At 47.9% G+C, this 23,469-nt stretch overlaps 1 protein-coding gene across 2 annotated transcripts; it reads left to right on the forward strand.

Moving 5' to 3' along the window:
* Positions 1-573: 573 nt before the first annotated feature.
* Positions 574-22,787, forward strand: CNOT3 (CCR4-NOT transcription complex subunit 3). 2 transcript variants are annotated; one of them, XM_033169121.1, is made up of 19 exons: positions 574-688; positions 7,060-7,117; positions 7,974-8,048; positions 8,541-8,608; positions 8,872-8,946; positions 9,639-9,728; positions 11,747-11,875; positions 12,583-12,678; positions 12,924-13,143; positions 14,063-14,196; positions 14,378-14,434; positions 15,046-15,361; positions 15,792-15,897; positions 16,652-16,829; positions 17,089-17,188; positions 18,392-18,593; positions 19,967-20,099; positions 20,274-20,399; positions 21,451-22,787. In XM_033169121.1, exons 3-19 carry the CDS (start codon positions 8,024-8,026, stop codon positions 21,547-21,549), a joined length of 2,154 nt encoding a protein of 717 aa, XP_033025012.1. In that variant the 5' UTR covers positions 574-688; positions 7,060-7,117; positions 7,974-8,023; the 3' UTR covers positions 21,550-22,787. The 2 variants fall into 2 exon arrangements, with proteins under 2 accessions (XP_033025012.1, XP_033025013.1); XM_033169122.1 differs by lacking the exons at positions 574-688; positions 7,060-7,117; positions 7,974-8,048; ... (1 more) ...; positions 8,872-8,946; positions 9,639-9,728 and adding an exon at positions 9,997-10,093.
* Positions 22,788-23,469: the final 682 nt, after the last annotated feature.

Genomic DNA, 23,469 nt, shown 5'->3' on the forward strand with positions numbered 1-23,469 from the left:
AAGGGTTTTGGGGGGCAGTACAGCCATCCAATGGGAGGCCAACGTGTGCAGGCTTGCTTCGCTACAGCCAATAGGGAATTACCGCCTGGAAGTATCCCTCGTCTCCGAATCCCTCTCTAACAGTAGTAGCCAAACAGCAATACCATTAGATTGAGTGGCAGAACTGCTATCCAATAAATGATTCTATGCCAACTAGTGCGCGCGTTGGAAGGAGTATAGCCAATCACGAACGAGTAAGACTTGAGGGACGTTTTTATGACCATTAGGCGATCTGCTCTGCCACAAGCCCTGCCCCTTCGGGTTGTTTTCCGCGGGCTGGTAGGCGTGGTCACACTGGATACATCCGTACCTACTGAGCCAATCAGTATACGAATACGCTTTGACGGACATTTCCCCTTAACCAATAGATTAAAGGTATTTATGTAAATGACAGCTGCGGCTGCGCCGCGTCGTCCCGCCCCGGTTTCCCTCAACCAGCCCCTTCCTCACCATCCAATGGAAACAGAGACTGTCCTGAAGGGCGGGTGACTCATCCAATGGAGTTCAGGCAGAGGCGGGTCGAGCGGAAGGAGAGGGGGGGAGGCTGCCGCCATCTTGGATGCCGCGGAGGCCGAGAGAGGGGGGAGAGGGAGAGAGAGAGGGAAAAAAGAGAGAGAGAGAGAGAGACCCGGAGACTCCGGAGCCGCCGGTGAGAGAGCGAGAGGGGGCGGGGCCTAGTCTAGGGGGCGGGGCCTACGAGTACCTACGGGAGCTCCGTAGGGGGCGTGGCCAATGGGAGGTCTATAGGGGGCTCTATAGGAGGTGGGCGCTGTATAGGGGGAAGGTGTTTCCGTAGCCGCTGCTGCGTGGGGGGACTGCAGGCTGAGGGGGCCTCTGTTGGGGGCCAGGTGTTTGGGGTTGCAGCTGTGCGCAGGGGCCACGAAGGGCGCCCTGCTGGGGATGATGCGGGGGGGGGGGGCGATGCGGTTCCACAGGTAGGACCTGCACCTATAGGATGTGAGGCCCACATGCCTCTTATGAGGAAGAGGCCTCTCGGGTGGAGGAGAGCCTCTGGCAGGAGGATGTGGGGTGGGCGCCGTGTTATGAGGGCTACTTGAGCCAAGGAGGGTTGTGGGTCCTTGTGATCACCTGGAAAACTTGCACATATAGTTTATACCTGGTTTGGAGAGGTCCATTGAGAGGCATATGTGTGTGTGTGTGTGTGTGTGTGTGTGTATATATATATATATATATATATGAAGGAGAGAGAGAGATCTGTATTACTGAAATGATTCCTATAGGAGGGGGTAGTCTGTTTAAGCAGAAACAACAAAGTACAGTAGTATTGTGGTACTTTAAAGACTTAACAGATCTCATTATGGTATAGGCATTGTGGCATCTGATGAAGTGGATTCTCGTTTGCAGAAGCTTATGCCATAATAAAATGTGTTAGTCTTTAAGGTTCCACAATGCTTGTTATGTTGCTGAAGTACCTAAAAGAAATAAAGGAACCCTTTAGGGGACAAAACGTTGCTTTCCTAAAGCCATCTCCCTCCCCCCCCCCTTCTTGTGTGTGGATGTGTGTTATGGGGTCCTGTAGGCGCGTCTGTGCACCTGGGGAGGGATCTGGAGTATTTCTCAATGTAGCATTCAGTGGTTGGAAAACCCCTATTAGCATATAAGTGCATCTCTTAAAGATAAGTAACTTCAGAGTGATAAGAATTCATAATGAATTACTAGAGGAATGTGTAGCTAGCTGTTAACATGTCTGCATATCTATTTGCTTCTTTTCTCTAACTGGTTTTGGTTTTTGCTAGTTGCGGGCAGAGACAAGGCAGTAAGTAGGCAGAGGAATGAAGCTGCAGCCTCTTATCTATGGGAAGGCTTGCTGGCTTTTGAGATTTCATTGGCCTTTACCTGCACATGTTGCAGACTTAAGGGCTAGAGACATAATTATTTTTTTCTTTTCCAAAATTGAAAGTGAAGATTCTTAAGATTCAGAATTCTGCCCCCAGTGCCAGATTTGCCTGGTACTGTAGCCAGTCACTGACTGTAATGTAAAAAGGACATTACAAGTCACACCTTGGTCAGCCTTACAGCTGTTATGTAGAATACGTTAAGACCTAGTGAAATCTCAATAGCTTGGCAGAAACACAGGAAGCCATGTTTTATCAAATCAGATCATTGGTCTGTCTAGTATTGTCTACACTGACCTGTCATAGCTCTCCCAAGTTTTCAGAAATGAGTATTTCTCTGTCCTACCTGGAGATGCTGGGAACAAAACTTTGGATGTTCTGCATGCAGAACTTGTGCTTTACTAGTACTAAGCTGCGGCCTTTCTTGGTTGCTTACAAATTGAGGCTACTACCTAAGATATTGAATTTCCCCTTTCTTCTCAGGGCTGATGCTTAAAAATTGTGTGTGATCCTAGGAACTTGGAATATTTCTTCTGTTGTATAAGGCACACCATTAATATTGTAACCATAATAGCTCAGTGATAATATGCACAGGTGGAATCCCTGTATTTAATTATTTTTTTCAGGCCTTGGGTTCAGGACATGTTGAAGGCTTGAATCTTATAGTTCAGTGGTAGAAAATGCACTTTGCCTATACAGTATACTGTATGTGCATTTGTTTATATATTTATAAGAGCTGTCCAGTAGATTACAACAAAAATATTAAAAACTATCAAACACAACATAGTTTAAAAAAATGAAATACACCAGATTTTTAAAAAGAAAAGAAATAAATTGAAAAGCTTGTTAGATCTTCAGGTGGTCTTTGAACACCAGCAGTGTATGAGCGAAGAACACTTCTTGGTGCAGGAGATTCTATAACTGCTTCCTACATTGTCACCAGCCCAATCTCTTGATGACAGCAGAAGATGGAGAAGGGCCTCTCCAAATGATCTAAATGGATGTGCAAGTTCATAAAAGTTCCAGGTTCAGGTCTGACTGTCAAATTATCCCTTAATAGCAGGGCTAAGAAAGGCCACTGTTTGAGGCTTTGGGAGAGCTACTGCCCATTAGAATAGACAGTACTAGGTCAGGGAATAGAGGCTGAGAGGTAATGACTCGCCTATGGGGAACACTCTTGAGGCCACAACTGAAATGGGATTTGAATTCCTAGGTGGATTGGACCACAATAGCTTATGGTAACCTGATGGTAAGACTGTCCTTAAACCTTTGACTCTGGAAAATGCTAATATATCAAATCTGTTAGTAAATGTTAATCTTGAACAGTTTGATGACAGTGTTCCCTATTGCTGACAGGAGGTGGGAAGGGGTCTTTCCAGATATTATTAAGGCACAGGATCCAGATGCCCCTGTAAAAAAAAAATAGTGGTCCTTTTGCCAGAGAATTGCATTTACCCAGCATTCAAAACTGTAGGTGCCATTTTCCTCCATATAGAGTGCCGATTGCATTTATGTATGAGTTGTTCAATGGGCCTAGCTACCTGTTGGTCACTACCTGTGACATAAATCACAGTAAAAATTCTCTTTTCTTTCTTTTAAGGCCTATAAATATGTTGGGGCTGAGCTTGCTCATCATTCAAGTGCAGTAGCACTCATCTAGCCGTTTAAAAAAGCATCAGTGCCTAAGCATCTCCTATCTCTTTTTTGTGTGAACCATCTCCTGCCTTCCTTGATTTTTCTTTAACTTTCCAAAGGCTTGTGTGTTTCTCTCTCCTGTGGTTAAACACCCCCAAGTGTTAAAAAGAACAAGCCATGCCCATTTCATCCAATTCCTTTGATATGATTATCCCCATATTGCAGACACCAGGCAAGGCAAAGAGAAAGTGGCTTTCTTATGGCCACCTAGCGAGTTCATAATGGAGATTGAGTTTCGAATCTTGAATTTTCTGAATTGCAGCTCAGGCTCTTAGCTACTACACCACACTTAGAGAAGCAAGGCTGTTTGCATTAAGCTTGGCTGCCTCATTCAGGCGCTCACAAATTAATGGAGGCCACTCACACATTGGGTACATGGCAGCATTCAATGTTGCCACCATGGGCTGCAAATGGGACCTTTTGGTTGGGTACCAGAGGTTCAGGACTGTCAATCTAGGTTTTTCTTTTATCTGTGGTCTCCTCTGCAGCAATTCCCTCGGCTCCCTCCCCATTTTTTTTTAATCCTATGGGGATTGCACAGAGCATTTTTCCAGAATACTATAAAGGCTATATAAAAATAAATATTTCCAGGGGGTGCACTTTACAGGATGCATAAACACAGAGATAGCTTTAGAACACTCCAGAATTGAAGCCCAGTGAACTGTGACATAAATGCAGCGAAAGCCTCAGGACACTTGCAGTGGTCACTATTCACGAGGGTAGTGCCTCTAAGGCTGAAATTCTAAACATGCTTTCAGTCCTATTGGACAAGGTAGGCAAGACTTCCATGTCAGATACAGCATGGGATTCAGTTGTAAGTCTTCTCCAGATATGCCTCCTTCCCTCCCTCCCCCCCCGCCAACCCCGTGTCACTCCACATCAAGCAAAACCCAGTCCTTTGCAAAGCATGTAGGACATATTCTGCAGCAAGTCAGAAGGCTGTTGGGGCTGCGTTAGGTAGGTTTATATGTACAGTGCGGCTACAGAGTGTTTTATTTCCCAAAACACTACAACTCAGTTACTCAGGCAATGAAATCAGTTGGGCTAGACAACAGAAAGTGTTGCTTATATACAACACAACAGAAGGTTCGTAGTTCATAAGTAGGACACGTGTTTTGCGTGCAAAAGGCTTCATTTTCAAGCCTTGGCGTCTCCAAGCTGGGAAAGAGTTCTGTCTGAAACCGTGAAGAGCTGCTGCCAGTCAGTGTAGACATTACTAAGCTAGATGGGCCAGTAGTGTGACTTTGTATAGGGCAGCTTTCTACATGAATCCCTTGCACAAGATGCAGTGCTCCACATTAACTGATTGATTACTCTAGAATATGCCCCACAATCTTTTGCAGTGGTTCCTTAGCAAACTCTGGGGTTCTTCCTTGAATGTAGAAAATGTAGACACTGAGCTGTATCAGTATGCAAGATGTAAGTAACCGGCATGAGGCTGTGAATAGCTGTTTTATGACAGCCACAGGAACAGAATACAAACCAAAAGAAACACCCACAACAAAAACCCAGAAGGAATCCTATAACTTGAAATAGTTTCAGTAAAAGCCCAAGTTTGCTATCTTAGATGTTGGTGTCACCATTGCCTAGTTGCTAGGGTTTTGTTTTGGTTTTTATTCTGTTCGCCAAGCTGTTCCTGTCAGTGAGCAAATCACTACTGTTTTTCTTCTTTCTCAGGCTATTGGACTACAGCTCCCATCATCCCTGATCATTGACTGTGCTGGCTGGTGCTGATGGGAGCTGGTGTCCAACAACTTCTGGCAGGCCACAGGTTCTCCACCCCTGGTCTAAGGTTATCAGAGGGCCTGGCCTGGACTCCTGTGCCTTTAATGGCAGCTTGATATGCAGAAACCAGCAGGTGAAGCTTTTTGTAGTGTGAAAAGAAGCATAGCTACCTGCTGGTGTTTGCAAATGAACCTGCCTTTAAGGGCACTGGAACAGCATCTGGTTAATTTTCTTTAAAATGCCCAGTTCATCCAGTGAAGCCCTTCCTGCCCTCTTCCCCAGCTTGTTATGAGATTCTGATTTCCCTCCACAGCAGGTAAGAGGAACTGGGTGCAATTATACGTATAGGTACCATCTCCAGGTGAGGACCCGGAAACTCCAAAAAATTGCAATTCTGCACATGCTTGCTTGGAGAATAATTGCCTTCGAATTTGGTGGCGCTTACTTCTGAGTAGACATGCACTGAACCAAGTTGCTTTTATTCCAGAGCTGGCTTTTGACCCAGGTCCCCTGCTTGGAATAGGAAAATGTTAGGAACTTCCTGGGTCACCCAAATTCACATTTATTGTTGGTTTACTGATGCCTCTTTGTGAAGAAAGCTTTGTTTCTGAAGGGGTGAGGTGGGAGACCCAGACTCACAATTACTTTGGGAGGGTGGGTGGATCTTGCGGTTGACAGTAGAGAAACAGGCAAGGAAAGACTTCCTAAGTTTTCTGGAGGTTAGGAAGCTGAAGCTGGGGGGCAGATGCCTACCAGGGTATGCAATCTTTGGGAGAGAAATGGTGAAGAGCCTGGTAGGTATGTAGTCTAACTTGGGCAACACAAGGAAATGATAAGCTGGGCTGCGGAGTTTTGAATGCTCCCTTAAATTTGTTTCAGAATGGTAGAAAACTAGTATCCATCAGCAGGTACCAAGCTAAGCTAGAATCCGTCTCCTCCTTATGGTCCCACCCCGCTTTTTTCCATCGAGGGTAAACTTCATTGTGCACTTAACCCGATTGCATTCCCTCTCCCCCTTCCCCTGCCCGCAAGTCTAAAGTGGTCCAGTCCACTTTACCATCTCAGAATTCTGCTTCATGATTTTCCAAGAAGAGAGTGGAGAATGTGTTGCATTAGCTGAGAATTTTGGAGAGAGAATAGGGACTAGTTCAGACATGTGAATAAACCCATAAACATTTACTAGTTCAAATTGCACAGGATTAACAATGGATGTTGTCTGTGGCATATTTTCAGCCTGGGAAGAAAAAACGACCATCCTGCTTCCTTTTGCAGACACCTTTGCAAGTATCTCTTCACATACCTGCACTAGTGACTGGTAGGATTGCCAGCTTTCCCCCTAGCAGGGCTCCTGTGCCTTTAATACCTGTGTGAGAAGGAGAAATTCAGCTTTTCCTGATGTATAGATGAAGAAAGCTTAACCCACTAAAATTCTGATGGGGTGGGCAGATGTTTTCCTGCCAGTAAAAAAAAAAAAAGTTAGCAACCCCTAGTGCTGGGGTTTTGCTAGTCTAGGACAACTCTATTGTCTGGGGAGCCAGGAACCATTTCTTCCATCTGCAAGCGCTGTACTTCAGACCTGAGTCCCTTAGACTGCACTAGCCTTAGCCAGCCACCATTGTACCTTTATAGGTGCCTCTTGTGCTTCCCAGCTTGCTGCCTGACATGGTGGGCAGCTGGATGGGGTAGGAGGAGAAGGTGGGGCTCTTTCCCCCTGTGAGTCATGTGCTTTTTCTCCCCTGCACAGGAACCTGGCTGGAAAAGAGAGAGAGAAAGAGAGACAACAAGCGCCCAGGGGCCACTAGGTGAGTGCAAGCCTTATAATGCACCCCCCTAGCCTGGTTAAAGCAATACTGTCAAATAACAGAGCACAGAAAAGGTGGCACCTAGTCCATTATTATTTTTTAAAAAATGGACAAAGTAAAAAGTTGCTTGGCTTGTGATACCACCCAAGTCTTCTGGGCCTCATTAAAACCCTAAGTGTCTTGTGCACAAAAGGCACACAGTCTGGAAAAGACTGTAGGAGAGAGTGGCAGATAAAGATACGGTATGATGGGGTTGGGGAAATCCCTGCTCCAAATTTGTTCCACCTTGGACGATCAATGTGTTTTACGTTTTTCTGGAAGACTGGGTGCCTTTAAGAGTTGCATGATTCTTTTTTTTTTAAAAAAACCCCTCAACAGATGAAGCTTTCCCTAGTGTTGCATCACCTGAATATTGGGTAAAGCTCCACACGCTGAGCTTTTGCCTTTTGCATGGCCACCAAGGTGGGGGGGGGGTGGAGTTCTTTAATTCCACTGGGTCCAGTTTCCCTGTCTATAGAATACCTCCCCCAAGACATTACCTCCCACTTCCCCGCTTTCTCCTGGGATAATCTCTGTGATTCAGCTAGGTTTGCGGCCTTTACTTTTCATTGGACAGAAACTCTCTGCTTTTAATGGGTAGAAATCAACAGGGGGAAGTGCAGTGTTGAAGAAAGCCTTACTTTTTATATATATATACAGCTGCTAAAAGCAGTAAATGTTCTGTCGGTTAAAACAAAACAGTAGCTCGAATCTTAATCATCCTGCTTACCTCCATTTAACACCTTACAGCAGGAGGTGCTACTTCTTGTCCTGGGCTTGCTTCTTAACTTTGTCTTTCTGCTGGCTTTTCTTAAAGCGTCAACGCTCTATAAAGTATGAAGAGAGCCCCTCTATAGTGAAGGAAACATGGCAGACAAGAGGAAGCTACAAGGTAAGGGAGCCTACCTGCACTCTCCAAGCTCAGGGCTACTCATACATGCTAGGCACCTGGCTGGCCTGCAAAAGAGGGTGGGGCTGCTCATCAGAACAGCTGGGCCAGAGCCAGGACTCCTCTGAGCTCCCTTGGAGAGGGTGGGGTCTCGTTGGTTAGAGTGGAGGGAAGGGAAGAATTGACTAAAGGAGCAAGAGGCCCCCCCCACTCTTTTTTTGCTAGAAGTGGAGAATGACTTGGGATATTGGAAAGCAATAACTGTATGTTCTGTAGGGAGAGGGGAGTTTAGGAAGGGGAGATATGGCTTGTTTCTGTGTTGGTCAAAAGACGGATCTTGCACTTCAGTAAGGTGAGAGGGGCAGGCTTGTGGGGAGCTGAGGGAGAGGAGAACCAGCATTCCAGAATCCTCCTCTCAGACTGGGAGGAAGGAATGGCCGGGGATGGGCAAGGTTGATCTTACGATGGCTCTCAGCAGGTATTTTCTCTCCCCAGGTGAGATTGATCGGTGTTTGAAAAAGGTGTCAGAAGGCGTGGAGCAGTTTGAAGATATCTGGCAGAAGGTGAGGGCTGGCAGTGGCCTCTCCTCCTAAGTTCTGCCCTATTCTCTGACATCCACCCCACACTAGCGTTTTAGACCATCACATTGCCCTGTAATTGTTCTTGTTGCTATGTCCACAGAGCTTTCTTTCTGTTCCTCTCCCCCCCCCCACTCCTTGGAATCTTTTCAGCTCCCTGTTTTTTTTCTGCTCTGGATTGATCTCCAGCCTGAGCCCTCCATCTTTCTCACCCCACCTCTTGTTTCCTCTTTCTCCCTATGCAACAGCTCCACAATGCAGCTAATGCCAACCAGAAGGAGAAATATGAAGCCGATCTGAAAAAAGAAATAAAAAAACTCCAGGTAAACATTTTGCCTGGGCTTGTTTCCAGATCCTTTCTCACCAAATTTAGGTAATGTTGGGGTTGGAGTGATCTGAATACCAGGACTCTAGGGGCCCTTTTGGAAGCAGCAGAGGAAGATGGGGCAGTCTTTCCCCACAGGGCTTGCTGGTTTATAGTTAGTTTGAGAGTAGAGGTTGTGGTGGCCTGGACACAGGTATGGCTCCACTGAGGAGGAGGGGAAGAACCTAGGTGTTTTGGGTTGCGCGTGTCATAGCTTCATTGTGAGAATGCCTTGGGGTAGCAAGGATCTATAGATTAGATCAGCCTTCTCCATCCTGTTGTCCTGATGTTTTGAAGCACACCTCCCATCATCCCTGACCATTGGTTGGAGGTTTAAAACATCTGGAGCAATCAGATCAGGCAAGGCTAGATTTGAGTAAGAATGAGGCTTAGAAAAGCGTAGGTTTTTCACAAAGGACAGCCTGTTTAGTGAGTTTAGATTCTGTTAAAAGAAAATGAATTCTAATTTTTGGAGCAGGGAAAGGCTAGCTTCCTTGTTCGCTAATGCCAATTCTAGCGGTGATAGTATATGATGAACAATCTAGAGGTTGCTACTTCTGTTTGCTCATACCTCTGACCACTAGCCTTCACTGGTATCTTTTCCCCAACCGATCCCACCTACCTGCTTAACTGGCTCTTCTTCTTCTGCAGAGATTGAGGGACCAGATCAAGACGTGGGTTGCATCCAATGAGATTAAGGACAAAAGGCAGCTAATAGACAACCGAAAACTCATTGAGACGGTAAGAAGAATCCGCTACCTGCTACATATTGGTGCCTGGCAAGATACCTAATTAACTGGGGATTTATTTTGGGAAATTATGTGGTCTACCAAAGGTATAAAACTAACACATTTTACTGCCTTCAGCTATTTTCATACTGGTTCTTAGTTTTGCTGAGGATCTCCTTTGTATACGTAGGCTTAACTTTGCTTAGCTCCTCCCCCACAGCGTTGCAATTGGCTAGTAAGTAGTGTGACCTCATAAAGGTGAGCCAGCTTGCCTTTACAGTCCAGATAAAGACTGGGAGACTTGCAGAAAGGGGTTCTGTGAGGAGCCCAGGATCCCTTTGGAGCAGGTTTTCTGATTGAGACAACATGGGATAGATGGTAAGGTTTTAGAGATGGTTTCAAGACATCCAGGGGAAAGGTCTATTGAGCTGTGAGCCAAGACTTTCCTGGTCCCTTTTGGAAAGGAGTATAACAATTGGACAGGTGTTTTGCAACAGGCAAGCAGAGTTTTGTATTTGCCATGATGGTGTGCACAGACTGGCATGATGCATATTCAGATGTTAACTTTTTTCTTTTCTGCACGGTTCTGCACTGCTGTAAATCTCTTGTCCGTTTTCTTCTAATGCGGAACCATCAAGCCCAAGTGCTGTGTGTTCACTGTGGCAAAGAAAGGGTGATCACTGAACAATTCACAGGGGCACAAATTGCATATTAGTTGGATCATTCAAACTTGTGGGCAACTTTGTGCATTAAATGGCTGCTTACATGTTTATTGCTGTGGGTACTTGCAGCCGACATTGGCTTCTTGGCATGTGATGTGTGACTGAAAATGCATTGGTACATACACATTTTTTATGGGTTTGCCTTAAATCTCCTTTTACAAGGTGCTGTATTTTTCCATCTATAAGATGCCCCCATGTATAAGACACCCCCTATTTTGGGAGACTCAGATCTAAGAAAATGGGAGGAAGATGTATCTGTGTATAAGACGCTCCCTAATTTTTGACATTCTTTAGGGGGGGGGGAAACCTAGTCTTATACATGGAAAAATACGTTAATGTGTGCAGAGCCATTTCTTCTGAGTTCCATACATGCACACGCACGCACTATATTCAGAAGTTTTCATTTTTTATTTTGGGGAGGAAAAAAAAGCTTCAGAGACAAAATGGGGTGGTTGAAAAAGCTGTCACTGAAGTTACAAAAATAGACCTGAAGCCTGGGATTCCTGGGTAGAAAGGGATTCTGGTAAATTCTAGCTAATGGTTAGGGAGCCGGGATTCTTTAGTTAATGCGGGATGGGATGCAGAGCTCTCTTAGGGCATGGAGCTGTGTGGCCCAGTTTAAACGTGGCAGCTGAATTGGGGTGGTAGGCTCTTTGGGTGGAAGGTAGCACTTCAAACTACAGATGAGGCAAAGCTGTTTTTAAATGTCCCTAAAGGACCTCCACCCCTCACCTACCCACCAAAATAAATGCCTTTGCCAGGGAACAAGCAACGCAGTAGTAGAAAGGTTCTGATCGAACCATATCTTTTCTACTGCACTGGTTTTTTTATTTGCAGTGGGGGGGGTTTTAACACACACACACACACACACACACACACACACATGATTTAGAAATGGTTATCCCTCCATTGCTGTCTGAAATAGAACAGTCCATTCTACCACATGAGGATTCTGCCATTTCATTCTTCTGCCTGTGGTTTTTGGGCTGGATCTACAGTCTCCGTGTTCAGGAAAAGTAACTTAGTACAGTTCCCCTTGGGGGGTTTGCTTCAGGATTTAGGTGGGAGAATTGTGTGATTAAATGGTCCCTTTTAACAAAGTAAAATCCCATTTTGTATCCTTTAAGTGCCATTTTGTATCCTTTAATCTAAATTTATTATTATTATTATTTTGCCATTTATCTCTTTTGCTGCTGCTGAGGATTTCTGTCTTTTCAAATCACCACCGAGTGGGGAATATATATGCTGGTAGCTTGGACTTCTCAGCGGCCCTTAGCTCAGCTAGTTGCCTCTGGTCTGTCTTTTCCAGCAAATGGAGCGGTTCAAGGTAGTGGAACGTGAGACCAAGACGAAAGCCTACTCGAAGGAGGGCCTGGGCCTGGCGCAGAAGGTGGACCCAGCCCAGAAGGAAAAGGAGGAGGTCGGGCAGTGGCTGACGGTGAGGACAAGTGGAGGCCGGCTGCTAAATGCCTGGAAGGAGGAGCTGCTTTTTGGCAGAGGAAGGGAGAAGGAAGTGCTGGTTTTTAAGGGGTGTGGCTTTAAAGCAGGAGCAGGGGAACCTCTGGGCCCCCAGATACCCTTGGACTGCACCCAACTTGCATCAGCCCTGACCATTAGCTGTGCTGACTGGGGCTGATGGAGGTTATAGACTCCGTTAGCAACCAGAGGACCACCGATAACCCCTTCCTGCTTTTAAAACTTCCTCTTTTTATAGTACTGGATGTAAGCAGTGACCTTAGGCCATGTGATGCAGGTGGTTCTCCCTTTCCACTCATTTTCCTGTAGTTGACTTTCAGACATGGGGGGGGGGATTCCTTACTCCCTCCCTCCCCCCCCCCCCGAAAAAAAGTTTTGTCACCTCACCTGAACCCGAGAGCTTCTGCCTGCCAGGCTGTGTTTTCTAATGCTAGCAAACAGAGAGCCATGAGGCTCAGTCTGGGGCTGGAGGGGGAATCTGTGCCCATCCAGATACTGTTGGTGCTGCAAGCACAGCCAGTGGTTGGGGATGATGCGAGTTTTAGTCCCAATAATATCCGGGGGGCCAGGGTTGGCCACCCATCGTCAAGAGGGAGAGCCTCTTTTCCATGGTGAGGGAGGATTGGGGAGAATAACACGTCTCTTTCTGTCTGTCTGTCCTTCCTTCAGAACACAATAGACACCTTGAACATGCAGGTGGATCAGTTTGAGAGCGAAGTGGAGTCGCTGTCTGTCCAGACGCGCAAGAAGAAAGGAGACAAGGATGTGAGTCGATGGATGGTGTCCTCCTCGGAGGATGGAGGGCTGTGTTTGGGGAAATGGCATCACTTCACAGGCCAAAAGCCGAGGTGGAGGTATCTATGGGAACTAGGGCTTCTGAGACCTCGCAAGCAACAAGATTCTGTGAGGCTGGGGGGTCAGGCTGAGAGGTGGTGCCTGGGTGCTGTGCCGTGAGCTTCCTGGATGGGTCAGGATTTGAACCTGGCTCTCTTCCCCTCCCCACCACACAGAAGCAAGACCGGATCGAGGGCCTGAAGCGGCACATTGAGAAACACCGGTACCACATTCGGATGCTGGAGACCATCCTGCGGATGCTGGACAACGACTCCATCAACGTGGACTCCATCCGCAAGATCAAGGACGACGTGGAATACTATGTGGATTCCTCGCAGGACCCTGATTTTGAGGAGAACGAGTTCCTCTATGATGACCTCGACTTAGAAGACATTCGTAAGTGTCTCCTTTGGGTGGGGGCTGCTTGCAGTTGAGGATATATGTGGGGTGGGGGGAAGCCAAAGCAGGCTTGAGACTCAGTAGGTCCTGCACTTGGGGAAGAAGCAGTATTGCAGCGCTAGCTACGATAACTGTGAAGGGGCAAACCTCAAATCATTTTAAATCAAACAGTTATTCCCTCCCAACAAAACCTGTGGCCTAGAGGCAATTGTCAGTTTGAGCGTAGCATTTAGCTTGATACTTCTTGGGCTTCTACTGGGCAGGTGCTGCCGTTTGCTTGTTGTCGCAGATTCAGCATTTGGTGAGAGTCTGCTGTGGTTCTGTGCATTTTATTATTGCTAGATAGCTCATTAACTGTTCTGAGATTTGTTTTTGTTTTGTTTTGTTGCTACTTTGAACTATATCTGTTCACCTGGGCTACTGACTCTGAACGTTTGCGTCGTGACCCTTCTCAAAACTCCAGGAGTGTATGCTGGTCTTTATGTCCCAGAAACTTGTTAGGCTGGTTTACTTCAGTGCATTGTAGTGGTGGGGTTTGGTGTAATGCAGTGTTTCCCAACCTTGGGTCTCCAGCTGTTTTTGGACTACAACTCCCATCATCCCTAGCTAGCAATACCAGTGGTCAGAGATGGTGGGAAATGTAAACAGCTAGAGACAAAAGGTTGGGAAACACTGGTGTAAAGAATTGGGCGTGCTGATACCTGATTTCCTCTTAATCCTTTTTTGGGGAGGACGGTGCTTGCCTGGATATCAGTATACTTTTCAAATATAAAGTGGCACAGCAGTGAACTCTTGCAAAGTCCAGACAGTGGGATCATACCCTGTAACAGCAGTACCCACCTGCTGGATTGTGTCACCGCCGACGAACTGTAGCCTCTTTGGGTTCATAAGCATCTCCTTGTTCTTGACTCTGCAGCACAGGCCCTGGTTGCCACTTCCCCACCCAGCCACAGTCACATGGAGGATGAGATGTTCAACCAGTCAAGCAGCACGCCTACCTCCACCACGTCCAGCTCCCCAATCCCACCCAGCCCTGCGAACTGCACAACAGTAAGGAGGCTCCTCCCCTGTTACGATGCCACAGGGTTGTGGGGTAGGAAAGGGGACCTTTCGGGTTTATATCAGCTTGAGCGAATAGTACCGAATGCTTCTACAGGTTGTTAGAAACCCAGCTTGCTTTCTTGGTTCTTCTGACAGCAGTGCTTACTCCAGCCTTCCTTCCTTCCTTTAGGAGAACTCTGAAGATGACAAGAAACGGGGACGATCCACAGACAGCGAAGTGAGCCAAGTGAGTTTGGAGCCCAGAATTCATTCCTCTCAAGGGTTCGACTTTTGGAAGACGGGTTAGAAACTCCCTTGGTGATTTGGGCAAGGGGAGAGGAGCCAGGGCTTCTTGGGAGAGAGGGGCATTGGGACTAGTTAGGTAGAGCCATTTCCAGCGTGTTGCTTCTGATCTGGTACAGTTCTCTTGTGAAGACTGTACCACTTCCAGAATGCATGCAGGAGTAGGGCTAGGGGGTTAGGCAGAGCTGCTTGCTTTGAGAGTAACACCCACATTGCAATCTCCTTAATGTACAAACACCTTGCATGTGAGAGGGGAACAGTTTCTATCATGGCCACCTCCTAAAAAGTTAGCTTTTACAGGCCAGGAGTTGTCCATGTGAGCTTGCTTTCCCATGGGCTCCCCTCTCTGAAAGCATTTCCTGAGGTGGTACAGCCCAATAAGAGGACTGACCCATCACCGTAAGGGATGTATGTTTTGGGCTGGCTCTTAAAAGAGTGGAGGGACGGGTGAACCGAGACGTGGATGGTTCCTAGTTTTGCCCTCTTTTGAGTAGAAAGGCAGCGGTTATGATCCTAAATCTTATCTCTCCCCCTCCCTCCCTTCTCTCCCCCCAGTCCCCAGCGAAGAACGGTTCGAAAAGCCTCCACAACCACCACCACCAACCGCCTCCCACAATCCCCACCAGCTACCCGATGGGCGGCAGCTCCAGCACTTCGTCCTCGCTGGGGGACGGGCCTGGTTCCAACAGCAACGGGGCTGTGGCTGGCAGTGGGAACGCGAGCGGCAAAGCTAACCCTCCGGCAGGGCACGCACCCACCACCCCGACCCCTTACGCCCAGGCTGTGGCGCCCCCACCCACCAGCACCAATGCCTCTCAGCCCCGGCCTCCCAGCACCCAGCAGAACGCCAGCAAGCAGAACGGAGCAACCAGTGAGTCTGGGGTCTGGGCCATTACTTCAAGTTTCCCAAAAGATTCCCGGGGGGTTAGGAATGGCTCCTGTGTTGCAGATGCTGGGTGTTTAGCAGGGTCGCCAGATGTTGCCTTCTGTAGCTGTGCCTTTTCAACAGCATCTTGAAAACCCACAGGGGATAATCCTCCGTGCTCCGAAAAGTGTCGCCTGCCAGTTCCTTCCTATCCAGCAACAGCTAAAGGCTGAGCTGTTTCGAGCAGTAATGCAACGAGGCCAGCAGGTGCTGGTTTATAGGTTATGGGAGGGGAGGATTGAGACGAAGCCAAAGCTAGGAGCTGCTCCATTGACACCTAGGCCAGGAAGCTCAGTTTCCCCTTGTTTGTGTAACGTTGTGACTGTTCAGCCCAGAAGTCAAGCCAGAGCTTCTTTTTTTAATCCCTCCTGCCTAGGTTATAGTTCTGTGGTAGCGGACAGCAGTTCAGACTCCACGCTAAGCAGCGGCAACCAGGCATTGCCCAATCAGACGGCGTCGCACAACCCACCCAGCGCTTCTGTGTGAGTTTCTATCTTGTCCCTTCCAGGCTGTCCTTTCTCACTCTTCCTGCCGGGGTACCCTTTTCCTAGTGGGCAGACCATAGAGTTTTACTCAGTTGTAAGTGGTGTTTTGCCTTTTTTGCCATCTTTTGGCAAAGTGCATTATTTGGCAGCATTTTTTTTTTAAATAACTTCGTGTATCTTGGTATCTGGGCACACAAGGAGCCGGGTTGTAAATATTGCTAATGAGTAAATAAAATAAAACTTGGCTCTTTAGCTCCGGTTGGAGGCAGTAGTGCTTTTGAATGCCAGTTTCTGGAAACCGCAGGAGGGGAGAGGGGGCTCTTGTGCTTGGCTCCTGCTTGTGGGTTTCCCATTGGGGCATCTGGTTGGCCACTGTGAGAGCAGGATGCTGGACTAAAAGGGTCATTGGCTTGACTCAGCAGGGCTTTCCTTATGTTCATATTTACTCCTGGATTTAGAGTGCTTTTATAAAGACTCAGGCTATGCCAGGATGTTCTCTAGAAAGATGTTCTAGTCCGCATAAACCTGTCTGATCCTTATGATCAGAGCCCCTCCTTGGCTTCCCGTCACTGCCAGAGATGCAACCAGTAGGTACAACGGACAGGGTCTTTTCGATGACATCCTCCCTGGGGAGATCTGACAGGTTCTCTCCTTTCCTGTGTTTGGATGAGGTTTGGAACAGACAAGTCTAAAGTGTTCTAGCTTTGAAGGAAGTGCAACCCTGACTTCTGTGTCTCGCCTCCTTTGGCAGCAAAGAGCCCAGCGCAGCTCCGCAGCCACCGAGTGGTGGCAACGCCACTGGATCCAGCCTCCTGGTGCCTCTGACTGCCAACCCTCCTGCCTCGCCCACGCCCAGCTTCTCTGACAGCAAGCCTGCCCAGACCCTGCTCAACGGGCCACCCCAGTTCAGCTCCACTGCAGAGATCAAGGTGAGCGATCGCTAGTGCTCCACACGCAACAGGCTGCCTCCAGCCTTCTTTCCTCCCAGGAACTTGGGCTGGTGTTTGTGGGTGTGCTTGTCCCACATCATCCTCTCAAAAGAACCCTGGAAGGTAGGTTTGCCTGAGAGAAGGTGACTTGACTGCCTGTGTTCTCCCCGTGAGCTTTGGTGAATCTTAATCATTGCAGCAGGTTTCGTAAAAGCAGCTTTCTCTCACTCCTCCTTTACTACGTTTCTGTGTCCTGCAGGCACCTGAGCCTCTAAGTACATTGAAGTCAATGGCTGAGAGGGCAGCTATCGGCTCTAGCATAGAGGACCCTGTGCCATCTCTTCATCTCGCTGAAAGGGGTAAGTGTGGGGAGAGAGGCATTGCTCCTGTGAAGCTGTGGTTCGGGGGGAGGCCAAACAGTGTCAAGCACAGTTCAGGTGCACATTTCTGAGTCCTGTGGCATTCCTGCATGTGCCTGCCTACCTTGATCAGACATTGAAGTGTGGCTACTTTGGATGAGAGGTGGTGGTTTCTAAGACCACCAGTCTCCACTCTTCTCTCTCTGGTCCATTCTGCACCCACCCACCCGCAACAACAACAAAAATCCTTTCCCTGCAGGCAAGTCATTCTGCTATAGATCTCAGCCCTTCCATTCACCATTTATGTTGGCAGTTGAGGAGTTGAGGCTGCCATCTGGTACACGATAATCAATTTTTTTCTGGCCCAGATGTTGTCCCTGGAGCTTTTCATTGCTTGATACTTGTGACAGAGTCAAGCTTGCTTTAAAATGAGACAATAATTAAAAAAATTAAATGAAAGTATTCTCTGAGGCTGTGGGTCTGTGCAAGAGAAGGAAGACATTTTGGAGGAGACAATGAAGTCTCCCAAGTTCTGAGTAGTACAGGTAGATCACTGATTTCACTTACACGATCACAGCTTTATGCAGGTCACGAATAAATAAATGCCAAGTGCGGTGGGAAATGGGGAGCAGGAAAAAATGGCTGGCAAATCCCATCGGCCATTGAGAGAGCGTTTGGATGTAGTTGAAAAGTTGCAGCGCGGAGGAGTTTGCAGAGCATTTGGGAGGCTGCTGGAAAGAGATCAGAGGAGGCTGGAGAGATTTGTGGAGGAGTTAGAGATTTGCTTCTCTTTTCCCCCCAGTTTGCTAGGGGGTGTACTGCCTTTACAGGATTTTGCTTACACATGCAATAGCAAGAAATGAGATCGACCTCAACTGTAATCCGCAGGTATCTGAAGAAGTGTGCATGCACACGAAAGCTCATACCAGGAACAAACTCAGTTGGTCTCTAAGGTGCTACTAGAAAGAATTTTCGATTTTGTTTTGACTATGGCAGACCAACACGGCTACCCACCTGTAACTGTAATCCGCAGCCACCTTTTCAGAGATGGTAGCAAGGATAATAACTCTTGATGAATCAAAAGACTCGTCGTGAGAAGCAGGGGGAGCTGCATTTAAAAATACAGCCTTCAGAGTCCAGGCTCGCATGAATTGTATACCGAGAGCGTGTGTCAAGTGATTCTTTCCCCTTTTTCTGCTCCAGCTGATATCTTAATTACGAGCACGACCTCCCAGCCAGCCTCCAACCAGCCCCCCATCCAGCTATCTGAGGTGAACATCCCCCTTTCGCTGGGGGTGTGCCCCCTGGGGCCTGTGCCTCTCACCAAGGAGCAGCTCTACCAACAGGCCATGGAGGAGGCTGCCTGGCACCACATGCCTCATCCTTCTGATTCAGAAAGGATCCGGTAAGGGGGTTTGCCCTGGTCTGGTGGTGTGGGGTGTGTGTGTGTGTGTGTGTGTGTGTGTGTCAAGGGCCTTTGCTCCCTCTGAAGGCCACGAGTGGTGTTGCCTTTCACAGTCCAAGTCACATCCTCAGAGTTCTCTGAACTTCACATTGTCGGTCCAGTTTTCATATCGCCAGCGCAGCTCAAAGTCTTCTCTTTCCTTGTAAGGATGCAACAAAAGCCCACTGTCGCACATGGGGTCGCACAGGTCAATAGCAGGGAGATTCAATGCATGGGGATGCTCCTGCTAGGTGAGGAAAAGAGCCCACCCTAGAATCAAGGAATTGTAGAGTTGGAAGGGGTTCCAAGGATCATCTAGTCCAACCCCCGAAGTGCAGGAATCTTTTGCTCAGATGGGTTTCAAATCCATGACCCCAAGATGAAGAGTCTTATGCTCTGCCGACTGAGCCACTCTGTTGCCCTTGAGGCCCTCCCTGGACCCTGAGGATTTAGAGCAGGCTTCCTCAACCTCGGCTCTCCAGGTGTTTTTGGCCTACAACTCCCATGATCCCTAGCTAGCAGGGCCAGTGGTCAGGGATGATGGGAATTGTAGTCTCAAAACATCTGGAGGGCCGAGGTTGAGGAAGCCTGATTTAGAGCATCAATTTTCAGTATTTGGGGGGGGGGCAGGTATTCGTAAGAAAATAAGAGCCTGCTGGAGCAGACCAAAGGCCCATCAAGTCCAGCATCCTATCCTCACGGTGCCAAATAGTTGCCTGTGCAAAACCAGGAAGCACGAGAGCAGCCTCCCCTCTTGTGGTTTCCAGCAACTCATATTCAGAAGCATTGCTGCCTCCAACTATTGAGGCAGAGCATAACCATAATGGCTAGCAGCCACTGATAAGCCTCTCCTCTATGAATTTGCCCCCTCCTCTTTTAAGCCAGTCCTGCAGGATCGGCACTGACTGACTGTCCTCATAGACTGAATTCAGTCTGTAACACTATCATAAAATGTCCCTATTGACTTGGGACCCAAGACCTGAGATTGCACACCCACCCACACTCCGGACTGCCTTGAGATGGTTGGAAATTACGGAGGCCCATCAGTCACCAAATAGTGGCAGATGGAGGGAGTTAGGCACAATCCGGTGGGAATTGCTGACATCGTTTTCGGCTGTTTTCATTGGTTCACTTCCTCCATTCCACTCCAGTTGCCATCTTGAACTACTGGCTTAACCCTCCAGCCAGCTTATCTGTGGGGTTTCAGGTGTGTGCGTGCACACGTAGGGGATGGGGAGACTGCCGCCGAGGCCACCAGCCTGGAGTTGAACTCTCTCAGCTTTTCTTGGAAATTCATTTATTCTATTCCCCTTCCTCCCCTCTTAACCCCCTAGGCAATATCTGCCGCGAAACCCCTGCCCAACCCCTCCGTACCACCACCAGATGCCTCCCCCACACTCCGATACGGTGGAGTTCTACCAGCGCCTCTCTACAGAGACCCTTTTCTTCATCTTCTACTATTTGGAGGTAAGAAATAGAATTTCTGTCGGTAGTGTCCGATGGACAGGTTTTGCCACCCCCCCCCACCCACTGGGACCTATAAGTGCTCCGTGGATGTGCTGCTAGCATCCCTCGCTTGGAACTGGTACAGATTTGTGTATCCCACAGCCCTCACCTGTCCTGTCCCCTTCTGCTTTAAAGGGCACGAAGGCACAATACCTGGCAGCGAAGGCGCTGAAGAAGCAGTCCTGGCGCTTCCACACAAAGTACATGATGTGGTTCCAGCGGCACGAAGAACCCAAGACCATCACTGATGAATTTGAGCAGGTGAGGGAGGGGACCACAGAAGCTCGTATGTGTATGTGTGTGTGTGTGGGGGGGGATGGTCCCAGCACATGAATTCCCAACACCCCTGGAAGCTGCAGAACCAGACCGTTGCAGTAGCTTTCCCGGGTTTTCAGACAGGTTCCTATGCAATTCTACATGGAGATGCCAGGATTTGAACCAGGAACCTTCTCTGTAGGCACAGCAGATGCTCTACCAGTGAGCTATGGCCCTTCTCTCACTGGAAGAGAAGAATGGAAAAATAATAATGAGAGGACCAGAGTAAGTAGCCAGGTGAAGCATAGAGACTTTGCCTGCTAAGCTCTGGAGCTTTTTGTTGAGTTTTGATCCAGTTAATTCCAGTGTCATGAAAACTAGAAACCCTTGTAATTTTTTGGGGTCTTTTTAAGGATTCCAGTCTGCATGAATTCCGCTGTAACTCCCATGAGGATGTTGTTTGGCTTGAATGTTGAATGTCTGAGGGTGGGGCTTAGAGTACAAAATGACTGTGCGATGCCACTAGGAATTTTGTAATCGTTGGTTTCTTCTGTAACAGGGAGGTAGGGAGAAAGTAGAAAGCAGGAAGGATAGTTTTCCCATTTTCAAGGTCCTACATAGTTTTAGTAAATGCAGAAAAGGTTTTGAGGTTCTTGGTAGCTGTGGTTCATGCCACTGTCTGCAGGGACAGCTGGTTACCTGAGTGTGACTTCTCCCCTCAAGGAAAATAAAGAGAAGGGAAGGTCTGTATTCTTCTGCTTGCTTCATAGACATACCTACCCCTGAAATGGGTATTCTGAGGTCTCTTCTCCCCACATAGCTATATGGCATTGAGGTTCAGCAGCTCTGTATGTTTTAAGAGGATGAAACTGGGATCCTGAGGGTCCCCCAAAGCCCTTCCTCCTCACTGGGAAGTAGCCCAATCTTTGCCTCCTGCTATCAAGTTTTAATCTGACATGAGAGCAGAGTTGCTAAGCTGTTAATTCTCTGACTCTTCCTTGCTGGACAAGAGGAAGCTCTTTCTCCAATACACTTTGGCTCTCTTGTTTCTGCGCAGGGCACTTACATCTACTTTGACTACGAGAAATGGGGCCAGCGCAAAAAGGAGGGTTTCACCTTTGAATACCGCTACCTGGAAGACCGGGACCTGCAGTGATGACCTGGGGCCAGCAGGGGGTGCCAAGCCTTCCTTTCCAGAGACAACTGCGGTGCGCTTGGGGAAGCAGCAAAGGAAGACCAACCAATACACATCACCCCCCACCCCACCCGTCACAACCGTGGGGGAACGGGGCGAGCTGCACGTTTTTTAAAAAAAAATGCATGCAAGTTTTAAAAGTGACCGCGGGACGGAGGAGGAGGGGCGGCAGTGGCGGGATTCTCCTCTGCCTTTTCCTTGCTCTCTTCTGCCTGTAATGCATACGAAGAGGTCGGGAAAAAGGGGAAATGCTCTTCATGTGCACCAGATTCGGGTGAGAGAGTGGAGATTAAAAAAGAATTTGAGAATCCCACCAAAAGAGTGACTTTCCCCCAATCTACATTTTTGTGTGTCTTCTAAATTGGAGAATTTATTATGCTCCTTCCGCCACCAATTGCAGCAAACACCAACGTCCTGTCCTCCTTTGCCCTCCTCGCCAACCTCTCAAGTGCAGACGTCACCCCCAATTTGGCTGCCATCATATGCCCAAGTGTGTGACAGACAAGGGCACAGGGCTCTATAAATATCCCCAATAGTCAGAAGTGTTGGGAACAGTTCAGGGTGACTTTGCTCCAACCTTTGCCTAGTTGCCACTGCTGGAAATGGCAAAAAGCAAAATGACGTCAACTTGTTACCAACCAGTGAAGTCAGCCGGCTGCCAGAAAGGATCCCAGCACAAAGTAATTTGTGGACTGGTACTTTCTGTCAACATTTTATAGGCCGCCATATTTTTTCACTTGCTTCTGCGGGTGATGTTGTCGAGGGAACAAAACGCCACCTGTCCTCTTCAATTCAGTTTGGAAAAATCCCCAAAGCTCCCTTTCCTGACTGGAACTTTGACTTAAGGGAGTATATCCCCAACCCACCCCCACTGCTGCTTCTCTCCCAACCCCACACCCCACCCCGTTTTCCAAAATTTTGTTGCCACCCTAAATTTGGTATCCGAGCTCATATCTTAATCTGCTGCTCCTCCCACAGAGAGACCCTCCCCCTTGATGACTTGCAATTTATTCCTGATTGGAGGGGAAAGACTTGGGGAAACCCAGAGAGAGAGATGGAAAGACAGCTGTGTCCCACCATCTCCCTCCTCATGCAGCCCCCTGAACTGGAGCACCCCGCCCATGCCGCTGTTTAAGATATTTTTTCGTAAGCCTATTTTCGTTTTGGAAAATATTTATGAATAAATAGTTTTATATGAATGTTCTTCTTCTCTTGTAGAGAAAAGGGGAGATAAAAAGGGGGGGTTGTGGTACAAAGGGGTGTGAAGAAATCCAATAGCCCTGCTTTCTCTTTGTGCCTCGCAGTGACTCAAGGTGGTGATTTTATGTTTAAGGTGGGATGTGCCATGTTTAAAAGCTGCCTAGAAGAGATCTTTTTATATGCCTGTTGTTTTTGTCCATGGAGTTTTCTTGGCAGGGATACTGGAGTGGCTTGCCGGTTCCTGCTCCAGGTGGATCATGTTTAGTCAAAACTCTCTTGGGAAAGATGTTGGGAAAGATGGAGGGCACAAGGAGAAGGGGACGACAGAGGACAAGATGGTTGGACAGTGTTCTCGAAGCTACTAACATGAGTCTGGCCAAACTGCGGGAGGCAGTGGAAGACAGGAGTGCCTGGCGTGCTCTGGTCCATGGGGTCATGAAGAGTCGGGCACGACTAAACAGCAGAAGAGATCTTCACCCAGTACTACGTGGGTGACAAGAGGGAATGTAGATTTATGTGTACACTGAAATTAGCTGCCCCTACTAGAGTTCAGCAGCAAATGGTGCTGTCGCCAGATGTTGAATTACAACTCACAGCAGCCCTGGCCAGTCTGTCAGGTGGCTACCTTGACTCAAGAGGGTTTTTCTAATGTTCCCACTTCACAGTTGGTGCTTCTATTCC

This window comes from Lacerta agilis, chromosome 14, assembly GCF_009819535.1.
Source record: "Lacerta agilis isolate rLacAgi1 chromosome 14, rLacAgi1.pri, whole genome shotgun sequence".
NCBI classification, from domain to species: domain Eukaryota; kingdom Metazoa; phylum Chordata; class Lepidosauria; order Squamata; family Lacertidae; genus Lacerta; species Lacerta agilis.

Coding starts and splice junctions, on each gene's coding strand:
- CNOT3 (XM_033169121.1), top strand. CDS start 8,024: ATGGCAGACAAGAGGAAGCTACAAG. Junction 11,876..12,582: donor AGGTCGGGCAGTGGCTGACG/GTGAGGACAAGT, acceptor TCCTTCCTTCAG/AACACAATAGACACCTTGAA. Junction 14,435..15,045: donor CAGACAGCGAAGTGAGCCAA/GTGAGTTTGGAG, acceptor CTCTCCCCCCAG/TCCCCAGCGAAGAACGGTTC.